Raw genomic sequence first — 11,826 nt, forward strand, 5'->3', positions numbered from 1 at the left:
CCGTTCCCTCCTCAAACCCTAATCCAGAGTTTAAGTTGTTTGTGTGAGTTTGGGAGCTTATTAAGTGATTTGGTGCATATTGTTGAAGAAGGATGCTAGAGAAGAAGCAGTTGTTGCTTGTAGGCTTGTAGATCCAGAAACCATTCCTCATTGTGCATCTTTTTCATGTATAAAGTTTGTACCTTGATAAGTTTCCTTTCTGATCTCCATGGATGAGTTTTATGAGCTTCTTTTCCCCAAGTTTGGACCTTTATGAGTTTGGAGCACTCCAGAGAATATTAGTTGTCTTTTCATGCATTTTAGGGCTTGTAGATTCATAAAAATAGTTGCTTGATCATTTGCTATGGCCCATGCATGAGTAAAGTGACTTAGAGTGTAACGGAAGTAAACTTTGTTGCATCGGGCCCTTTCTAGCCATGCGAAGGCTTAAAGTTGACGACTTTATGGATTAAGACACCCTAGGATGGTCAGATCTGAAGTTGGGTTAGGTGTCTTAACGGGTTAATACATAAAAGTTGGTGAAGTTGGATCAGACAGAGTACGCCGGGCGTACTCCTGGCTACGCCCCACACAGTTAGTTCCGCCCCCGATTGGTCGTTGATCGCGTAGTACGCCTCACGTAAGAGAAAGTACGCCCAACATATGCGTTGGGCAGTTGAATTTCGTTGAGTTTTGACTTTTGGTCAAGGTTTAGGGTTTTGAACCATGAGAAGGGAAAAATGGTCTTTTTTCCCTTAAAGGACTTAGTTGTGGGTTTCAGACTCGCGAGTTGAGTTTTGGACCTTAATTATTAATTAGGGTTAATTATTTCGTTGATTAGGTGGAGTCTAGTTCCGGCTATTCGGGTGTGAGGTTTACTTGTCATCAGTATCAGGTAAATCTCCTCACTTATTCTTACCTGTGTGGTAGAATAGTTGTATTTGTGATGACCAGCTAGTTCTACTGTTATTTTGCATTATGCTGTTTATGTGTGACTGAGACTGTGGGTAGTCTCTAGGGTTGCTGATAACCCATAGGGCGTGCTGTTGCCCAATGAGATTGTTGATAGTCCCCAGGTTTGCTGATAACCCATATCTGTTTATTTATGTTGTGTTGTATGTGGTATCTTGGGGAACTCACTAAGCTTCGTGCTTACAGTTGTTGATTTATGTGTTTCAGGTACTTCTGAGGACCGCGGGAAAGGCGAATGTTTGATTGTACATACTCGTTGATGGATTTGTTCCTGGGACAGTTTGAGAAACTATGATATTTATGTTTGATGACTTGGTTTGTAAAACTTTATTTTTGGTAAATTAAAAAAGAAAAAAATGGTCTAAAATTTGAGGTGTTACAGTTTTGCTTGTTGATTGTATCATTTTGTTAGGTGTCATGACTGGATAAGGTTATGATAGTATTGGTTGATCGTTGAGTGGATACCCTAGGGGTCGTATGTAGTTTAAATTAGATAGCATGAGAACTTTTGGTTGTGGTTTTAATGATGGTTGTTTTGGATAATTTTGTTTGATGACTTGGTTTGTAAAACTTTATTTTTGGTAAATTCAAAATGAAAAAAAATGGTCTAAAATTTGAGGTGTTACAGTTTTGCTTGTTGATTGTATCATTTTGTTAGGTGTCATGACTGGATAAGGTTATGATAGTATTGGTTGATCGTTGAGTGGATACCCTAGGGGTCGTATGTAGTTTAAATTAGATAGCATGAGAACTTTTGGTTGTGGTTTTAGGGTAGAGACACTTATTCGAATGTTTATTTTAATCTTGATTATGTACGGCTGCGCATTCGTGCTGCATTTTAGCGATATTAATGGAGACTTTGTTCGACTTGCGTAAAAGTGGGGAAGGAAGAATCCTAGAGAGAGTCTAGGAAGTATAGTGTTATGCATATGACTAGACATATGCGTATATGGTAGTAGTTTTTGTATAGGAAGTATAGTGTTATGCATATGGCTAGACATATGTGTGTATGGTAGTAGTTTAGTGGAGTGGTGAAAAGTGACTTAGGAGTCTTGGAACAATCCTTGGAACAAGTATAGATATGTGTGAAAGGTAGAATAAGCTTGTACTACTGAAAGCACAATACATACTTGGGTCAAGAAAGTGACAAGAATATCAAGTTACTTGTAGGTGGGTACGCATAGTGTTGTTTAACATTATGTATTGATTATGATATGTTCTTGTTATATTTCAGATTCAGTATGGTGACTATTTGTAATTGAGGATCAGGCTCAGGTACGGGCATTGGAGACCCATAAGGTTCAAGTCCGAATGAGAGGGATATATGCTACACTCTTCAATCTTTGCAAACTAACCACCCATCTCTTTTATCTCTTAGTTGATCTCTCCAGTAACTTTTCAGTCAGAAGATGAAAAATTATATGCAGGGGTGTAATCATACCATAACAAGACCCTAAAAGAAGAGTGAATCATGTCGAGCAATAAAGAGACATATGATTATCAATCGAATGATAGTTCCAAAATGGTGAAATAGAGGTTTAAAGATCGGTCCATGGTATGCTTTTGGATTTGATGTTGTTATGTGTTTACACAATTATTCATCTTCAAAGGGTGAAGAACGTACAGAACCAATTTTCGATCCAGAATATGCTTTCGATTGTAAAAGGAGAGAGAGGGTGTGCTTTCAGTTTCAAAGGTTAAAGCACAAGTTGAGTTCATGAAATGTAAACAAAGGAGAAAAGGATGGAAAGACCAAAATAATCCTATGTGTATGATACATGAGGGGTCTTGACTATTCCATCTTAACTACAAATTAGGATGAAGGACCAAGAATGCAACCAAACTATGAATTAGATGCCAAGAGTGCAACCAGTGAAACTTTTGAACTGAAGGTCAAACGTGTTATAAATGTCAAACATGCAGGACCAAAGATGTAATTTACTCTTATAGATATATTGAAGTATTTATATTTTGCGTCAAATGGGCAAAGGCAAAAGAGAAGTTAAGTGAAGCACGTTGTTTATTTTTCCTTCCTCACGCGACTTTCTGATATACACGCTAAAACTAACATCCCCACCAAACCGCCAAGACCTCCAAAATCTCCAGATTCTTGGTCAATAACTTCCCAAACTATCAGAATGTACTTTTCCTTTTTCTTTATTCCCTGATCCAATATCTGCAAAACCTCAATGGATCGATTCATCTTCCAACCGAATGCACTAGAATACCTACAACGACCACAACCTCCCATCGAAGAAATCTTATCGTCTCCGATCGTATTATCTGATCGAATCCTTCGTGCCGTTAATGAGTCAAAATCACACAAACTCGATTGCAGCGACGTCGGTAAAAAGGTTCATCAGCTGTCTGAGATGCTCCGGTCCACAGTTCGATTTGCCAACTCCACTCCTTCCTTCTATGAATCTCCAGTACGCCGCATCTTTTCCGACATTGCCATAAACCTAAACCGTACGCTAACCTTAGTCCGGAGGTGCCGCCACCGTAGTATCTTCCGCCGCTTCGTTACCTTTGTTGGTATTACGGATTTTCGGAAGCTATTCAACCTTCTCGACATGTCGATCGGCGACATGAAGTGGTTGCTCAGTATATTTGATCGCGGTGGGGAAGGTATTGTTCTATCTTTACCTCCAATTGCTAATAACGATCCGATTTTGGCTTGGGTTTGGTCTAATATAGCTTCACTTCATCTATGTTCATTAAATCTGAAAATTGAAGTTGCACATGAATTAGCTTCATTAGCCCACGATAGTAATCGAAACAAGGATATCATAGTAGAAGAAGGTGGCATTTCGCCATTGCTAAAGCTTTTAAAAGAGGAATCATCTCCTGATGCCCAAATTGCAGGCGCCATGGCACTTTTTAGCTTAGCTGATAATCAAAACAGGGCTAGGTTAATTTTCAACGAACATGGCGTCCCGATTATAGTACACGCTTTCCGAAATTCCCGAATAGGGGTTCAAATTGAGATTGCGAAACTGATAGCAACAATGGCAGAACATGATACGTTTTCACAAGAGGGTTTTGCAAGAGAAAATCTTATTGGAACACTTGTTACATTATTGTCATTTGATTTTAACAATCAAATGAAGAAAAGAAGCAAAAACGTGACACCACAGTTGATACTTGAATTCAAGACTAACTGTTCTGGAGCTCTATGGATGCTTGCAAAAGGTAGTGTCACGAACTGTAGGAAAATAACAGAAGCTAAAGGGCTTCTTTGTTTGACTAAGCTTATTGAGAGAGAAAAAGGGGAACTTCAGATCAATTGTTTGATGGCTATAATGGAAATCACAGCTTCAGCTGAGTACAATCCTGATCTTAGAAGATCAGCCTTCAAGAGTACTAATAATTCTCCAATAGTGGATCAACTTCTTAGACTGATTAATCAATCGGATAACCCTGTAATCAAGATTCCAGCCATTAGGACAATCGGTCATCTGGCTAGGACTTTCCCTGCTAGACAAACTCAGGTGATTGGTCCTTTGGTCAAACAACTCAGTAATAGGAATCCGGATGTGGGAATGGAATCAGTGATTGCGCTTGGGAAATTTACATGTCCAGAGAACTTTCTACATTCAGAACACTCAAAGACTATATTTGAGTTTGAAGGAGTCCAACCACTTATGAGATTGTTAAGGGGGAGTGAGAGTGAGAAGACACAGTATCATGCTTTAGTCCTTCTGTGTCACCTTGCCATGTATGATGGACACATTGAGCCATTTGAACAAGCAAGACTTCTGACAACTCTACAAGGGGCAAATAAGTCTTTTGCTTGTAATTATTCTGAGTTGCGTGAATTGGTTGCTAATGCTGGTTTGTTGCTTACTCAAAGACAATCTTATACACGTTGATGGAAAGATTAAGCTGGTAAATACATTTAGGCTAACACTGTAATTAGGAAGAGTTTTTTTTTTTTTTTTTTTTTTTTTTTTTTTTTTTTTTTGGACCAAAACTTGGTTCTGGTTTTGTGTTAGGGATAAATGCAAGAAATAGCAATGTACACTTTCATATATTTTGTTTAGATAGCATCCTACTTTAAAATTTTCTCTATTAATTACATCAATGTTAATTTTTATTTCTATAACCAATAAATCTATTTAATAGTTGTAGTATAATAAGATCATAATTTATAAAAGTCAACTATTGGTAACAGCAGTGTTGCAACAGAATGCCAATCATCATATATATAAAAGTCAACCTGCCCAACTATTTAAACTTTAAAGAAACCTAAAATGAAATCGAAGATGAATTGAAGATGGCCAAGTTTCCTCCACACCTAGTAATTCTGGTGTCAGTCTTTCTATTATTACTTCATGCCACTTCAGGTAATAAACTAATTTTCTTTTTTGTTTCACTACAAGCTAATTATTATACCCAGTGTTAAACAAACAAATAATCGATGTAAAAAATAATAAATATTGGAAGAAGTTGTCAAGTATGACTTCAATTTTATGTTTACGTATCCATTATTTATTCAAAATTATATATTTTGATGAATAATGATGTTTAAAACCAATGGCTAATTTGTAATGAAAAGTCTCTCAGTAAAATTTATGCTCATTATTTGTTATGTACAATTAGGCGATGGTTACTCATCCACTCAAAGATCGAGGAAACTAATTCAAGCTTGGGAGAAAGAGATCATAGTTTACAAAAGTCCAAGAAAGCTAAGAACAAGATCATCTCCACCACCACCAAAACCAAGCAAAACTCGAAGTTTCAATATAAAAAGCTTGTAAAAAATCCCGTTTATTTATTTCCATGATGAGTAAATTAAATAATTGAATAGAAACCATAAGCATTTTTAGTAATAACCATTCAATATGCACATATACTCCTATTACATATTATCTGTTACTGAAGCTTATAAATTATACATTGATCATTGGTGTTATATTCTCCTCAACATGCTTCACATTTATTGATTACGACCCATCATCTACGTACCCCTCATGCCTTTGGAATTTTTTACAATATAAAATGAACAATATGTTTAGAATAAAAACTATATATAAACTGAAAGTAAAAAAACCAAGCTCAAGTTTGACATTATTCCCTTATATGCTCTTTTTATGCCAACTAATGTAACTAGGATCCATAATTGCATGTTTTTATTCTAGTTTTTGGTTTCTCTAAGTTGCTAATCTAGAATGGTCAAATATTTTTTTTTTTAAAAACATATGTAAGATTTAATACCAAGATTTGTATTGAACGTTATATCTTCGAAATGCGTTTAAGCTACGTATTAATTGCATTTTCATGCAAAATTTACTTCATTTCAAGAGTAGTTTATTTGTTTTGAAAATTATTACTAAACGGATTGGTGTTATTTTTTATATAAGTAATTGTGTAACCTATTTGTCTGTTGTTTGCTTTCTCGATTCAATATTAAACAGTTGGTTTTTGATTTAAGAAAATATATGAATATATCTAGTTATTTAATAAAACATATAATAAAATCAAAAGGCAATATAATTATAAAGAAAACTTGGGTTCAGATTTTATAGAAGAACAATTAAAGTACATTAAGGACGCGAACAAAGACAAAGTTTGTGAGATGTTGCATTACTCTCATTTCATGAGTTGAACATGAAACTTGGAAAATCAAAAAAATAAATAAATAAATAAATAAAACATAGTAAAATGTTCTTAAATCATTTCACATTCAGCAAAATAAATATGATATATATTATGTTTTGACCCACTAAATCTAAATAACAATCATGGACCAGAAAATCCGTAATTCAAAATGGTAAAAATACCACCCACTGTCCCTCGACAATCCACACATGTGTTTGTAACATTTATCAAATGACAACCGAATGTCCTTCATCTTCAAGTGTTCAACACAACATGCCAATGTGCTACACATAATGCATTAGACGCAAATTTAAAAGCAGGGTACCAAATCACCTATTTATAACTGATAGTTGTAAAAAAAATTATACCTAAAAACAAAGGGTAGATTTTTTTTGGGTGGGTGCCAAAAAAATAAAAAATAAAAATAAAAATACTACTTGTTCGACATTTGTCTAAAACCAATTTTTGGCCAAATTGTTTATTCAATGCAAATTTAAATTATTATTTTTTTACTGAATTGGAAAAAAAAAATTCCGTCTATATCTTTAGACTTTTTAAACAAAAGGACAACAAGATAGAAAAAAAAATCATTCTCCTACATTATTGCCTCTAGGTAAAAGGGTATGTAAATGTTTAGTATATAAATGGAAAAATGGAAAGAAATTTATGCAAATTTGTGCTTCCCATCGAACCAAAATGAAATATTGTAGGTTTAATGGGGCTTATAAGAGGGTGAGAAGCTAAACTATAAGTTTAAAGACTTTATTTCTATATTTGATAAATTTTGAGGGGATAATTTGCAAATTTATTAGCGAAATTTACAAGATATAGCGGTGGTTATTATTTTTGTTGGGTAGCTACGCACATTGCCACCGGTGTAGGTCCGCCCCTTTACATAGTATGTAAAGATAAGTAAAACTAAAAATACAGATCATTAACAAGTCTACATTCACTCATCCATGATATTAATATTTCGTCACACATGGGGAAAATACCACATGCATGAATCATAAGAGTTTTCATTTACATAGAGGTCGTTAGATATATTTATCTAGAATTGTGACTGCCACCACCACTTTGGTGTAAAACCAGCACCATGAATCGCATAGCTAAGAAAGAACACATATTCTTGAATTGTATTTAAACTGGCATCACCCATTTTATTTCACCAAAATCTAGTTTGTGAGCTTTGAATGGAGGTCATGGGTACAAGTACAAGGGCGCCTGCAACAAATATAGGTTTTCACTCGAACATAAAATTCCCGACATGTGAAACTCAGAAAATTCTTGGTTTCGAGTAATGTTAACTTGAACTCCTTCAGATTGAGTTTCATTTCATCTGTAATTTTTGTTTCACACTTAAAATCACTAGCATGTAGGGTATATATCTCCCCTTTAAAAAATGTAAATGGCCAATAGGGACAACGAAGGAGACATGATTCCATGCTCCTAATTCTCCTTTACCTTTACCTCTACTCTAGAAAACCATATTTCATGGGTGAATACATTTAACACGAGGAACACCCAAAAATCATATATTGAAGGTGAAAGGACAAGTATAACGTTGACTCTTTGTTGTGTAGCATGAAAAATGACCTTTCTAGGGGCATTAGAGAAATGGAATTCATGGCTTGTGATAAGGGTCACAAGCCAGAAATCGTGGGTTCGGGTCCCAAACATGATCACACACCCACAAGTTATTGCAACACAAACCGTGCCAACAGAATGGGGAAGAAAGATTTTAAACTTTCTTCCTTTAACGTCCTATAGGTGGAAACAACACTCAACAACATTATCTCCATCCTCCATAGACATATATATGGGTGGTCTGGACGTCATAAACATATTCATATAAAATAATGTGAATGACCTTCATGACTTGAAAACCCCACTAAATGCAACAAAATCAATAATTCTTAATTGCATCATCACTAAAAACAACACATCATGGGTAAGATCTGACCAAGATCCATCACCACAATCACCATCATCATAATCATGATTGTAGTTTGTAGTGACGCTATTTTATTATCCATTATTCCTACACATGCAAATAAATAATAAAAATTTCGATACCATGTTAAATACAAATGCTACTGTAACATCCCAAAAACCATAGTAAATTTTTTTCATTTTAAAAGGAGATAGAGTCATTTTCCATAAAACCATGAGCAACCAAAACATTGTTTCACACATAACATGAAACAAGAGTATCAAAATCATAGTATCTCTCAAAAGATAATAACCATTAGATGATGTGTATAGTCATGCCTTCACCTTGCCTCGATCCTCAGAAGTACCTAAAACATTTGAAATCCACAATTGTAAGCCAAAACTTAGTGAGTTCCCCCAAATACCCCACATGACAAAGCATAGGGCTGGACCACCTCCCGAGCCTACAGCAACAATTGGATTGCTCTCCTGAGCCTACAACATCTAGCTGGACCGCTCTCTAGAGACAACAACACGGGGATTAACCGCTCTTGTGACATCCCCAATTTCACGACCAGAAAAGATCAATTTGTTCATGCTTATTTAAATCAGAGTATTTCTTTTCAAAAGAATAATAGTGCGGAATTTGTTCCCAAAAACATGACAATATCATTATCAAATCATTTCCGAGGAAATGTATTTTTATTTATATTTTAAAAAAACTTTGGGATGTCATGGTCAATACAACAACATAAGCATAAACGTAATATTACAGACCTTACAACAATTTATTATTCTAATGGTCTATTCTCCTTTAAATCTCTCGTCAGATTTAAACTCATCACACCTGTGCTCTTATGCCGCTACCTGTGATACAAAGAAACTGAGTGAGTCAGGCTTGGGAGCCTGGTGAACACATAGGGTTTTCAATCCACAATAATAATATTTAAAAAAAAAAAGTTAAATATAAACACACCACACCAAATAAATAACCCGATTACCCGTTCCCGTTATTTTTACTCCTTGACCCTAAAATGATGATCTCAATGGACCTATTCTAAAGGATCTTTATAGCAACGGGTAGACAATATCACTCTGGGGATACCTGAGCGATATATGTCAATAAGGCAACCATATGGGGGGGGGGGATAGAGTAGACTGAATGAACACACCGTTCATTAACATCTACAAGTTGTGAGTCTGCTAGTGTTCCCACTGGACTGTCTAGAATAGTCCGTGGTCGTCATCTATACTCTGCTAGATGACAATTCACCAATGATGCGTCGGTACCTTTGTTGTCAACACCTCACCTTTATCATTTCACCTTTCACGACCCTTCACTTCCCAATATGATTTAAGTACAATAAAATAAATAGATTAGTACTTTATTAAAATATAATTTAACAAAGTACAGTCATATTGAGCACAAATATTGTAAACACAAATAATAGCACATATAACATCTAAGCAATTAAAATACTTCATATCTATATGTAAATTGAAAGTAACTATGCACTCACTTGGATATTTAGTAGAGACTAACTATTATCGTGACTTTAAGCTCAACACTGTTTGCCAACTTATTATCTTGCCGAAAATCTCGAATATATGAAGTGCTATCCCAAAAATAAATTCTTATTTTTCTTTGAAGACTTTCGTTGATATTGTTTTTTTTAATGATTGAAAATAGTATAAGATCTTCCTATTTATACTAAATTTAAACCGCCTAAAAATGCTTAGTCATTTAGAAATATTGACACGTACACTTCGAAATTTGACACCAAAATGAAAGCGTACGGATATTTGTATATGATGGACACGTATCATTTTAATATGTACGACATTTCTTATATTTCTTACACGTATGTTGGTTTGCAATTTACAAATTATAGTTACATTTATGGTCCCTCAGTTATTCTTGTATTAATATAATATATCCTCCAAGTTACACTATAGTCTCTTAACTATTTATTAATAAAATCATTATACCCTTTATAATAAAATTTTATCCAAATCATTTATAAACAATAACTAACGTCGTAAAAAGTACCTGCTCAATTATTATCGAAGAACGGGTATAACGGAAAAATTATCGTTTCACTATTTGGGTTCACCCTTAAATGTATTTAGACCAGATACATATTATAACATATAATTTGTAATTTTACGTTCGTTTTACAACTTTCGTCAAGATTATTTATCCTAAATAATCTTTTTATCTTTAACGTTTGTTTTATCCATATTTATTAAGTTTTTAAAATAATTTTTTTACACAAATATTATATAATATTTGTCAAATGTCCACGCATATAACATATACTTGAATAATTATCTTTCACTTATTCTTAAAAGGTTATAATCGTTGACCGACGTAAATACATATTTTATAATTATACCAAACAGGAAACACGAGCGTTACAGCTTTCCATGGGCCTACAGTGTCAACTGGATCGCCCGGGCCTCTTGGCCTACAACACACAATTGGACCGCCTCACACAACCACAATATGTCGAAATATACAAAAAAACAATATCAAGCAAACAAGCCAATCATAACAGATCTACCAGCCTAACAAGTCACTACAACATAACAACACCCTACACACAAAGATACATACTGCAATACAAAGTATAGTGACAAACTCAGCTCACAGATGAGCAGACAAACATTATAGCTCACATGGAGCAAGAGACTAGTACTGTGAACCACCTATACATCAATTAGAGACAATTCATCAATCTACAACCTAAATCCCTAAAGTTGATCCAAAAGTCAACTTGGTCAAAAGTCAACCTCAGCTGGCAGCTACGTCGTGGCCAAACATATGCCACATCATGGTAGCTTCATGACAAAACAGTCGCGAGGAACCGTCACCACGTCATGGTGATGTAACGTCCCAAAAATAATGATAAAACTTTTCGTTTTAAAAAAAACTATACATAAAATGTTTCAAAAACATCATAATACAAACGTATAAAAAATATCAGAGTAAAATGATCATCAATGCGGAGACCATAAGGGGATGATGTGTAATCGCGTCGGACCCTTCCCTTTCGAACTGGAAGTACCTGAAAATGTTAAACCACAAAACCGTAAGCACAAAGCTTAGTGAGTTCTCCCAAAATACCACACACCACAATACACATACGATGCATGCATGTTGGGCCACAGTCATAAAGACTGGATTGCCCCCGGGCATATACCCACAAAGATAGGATTGCCCCGGGGTACGTTGGCACACCACCTCAATCCAATTGCTCCCCTGAACCCCCAGTCCACGACTGGTTCCCTTCCCATGCCTACGGCTTAGAGTCGGCCCACACTTGGTATCTTGACCTACAA

General features: G+C 35.1%; 1 protein-coding gene across 2 annotated transcripts; it reads left to right on the top strand.

The window, feature by feature from the left end:
- The first annotated feature begins 2,994 nt into the window (after positions 1-2,994).
- LOC145165800 (uncharacterized) lies at positions 2,995-5,793 on the top strand. Of its 2 annotated transcripts, none has more exons than XM_079084698.1 (2): positions 2,995-4,839; positions 5,554-5,793. In XM_079084698.1, the coding sequence occupies exon 1, from the start codon at positions 3,141-3,143 to the stop codon at positions 4,821-4,823; it is 1,683 nt and encodes a 560-aa protein (XP_078940824.1). In that variant the 5' UTR covers positions 2,995-3,140; the 3' UTR covers positions 4,824-4,839; positions 5,554-5,793. The 2 variants fall into 2 exon arrangements, with proteins under 2 accessions (XP_078940824.1, XP_078940825.1); XM_079084699.1 differs by lacking the exon at positions 5,554-5,793 and having other exon boundaries at positions 2,995-3,579; positions 3,688-4,874.
- Positions 5,794-11,826: the final 6,033 nt, after the last annotated feature.

This window comes from Lactuca virosa, chromosome 3, assembly GCF_052849685.1.
Source record: "Lactuca virosa cultivar CGN04683 chromosome 3, Lactuca_virosa_CGN04683_v6, whole genome shotgun sequence".
In the NCBI taxonomy this organism is placed as follows: Eukaryota; Viridiplantae; Streptophyta; class Magnoliopsida; order Asterales; family Asteraceae; genus Lactuca; species Lactuca virosa.

What these genes read in the sequence shown, in the direction of transcription:
- LOC145165800 (XM_079084698.1), top strand. Translation starts at nt 3,141, where the DNA reads ATGGATCGATTCATCTTCCAACCGAATGCACTAGAATACCTACAACGA.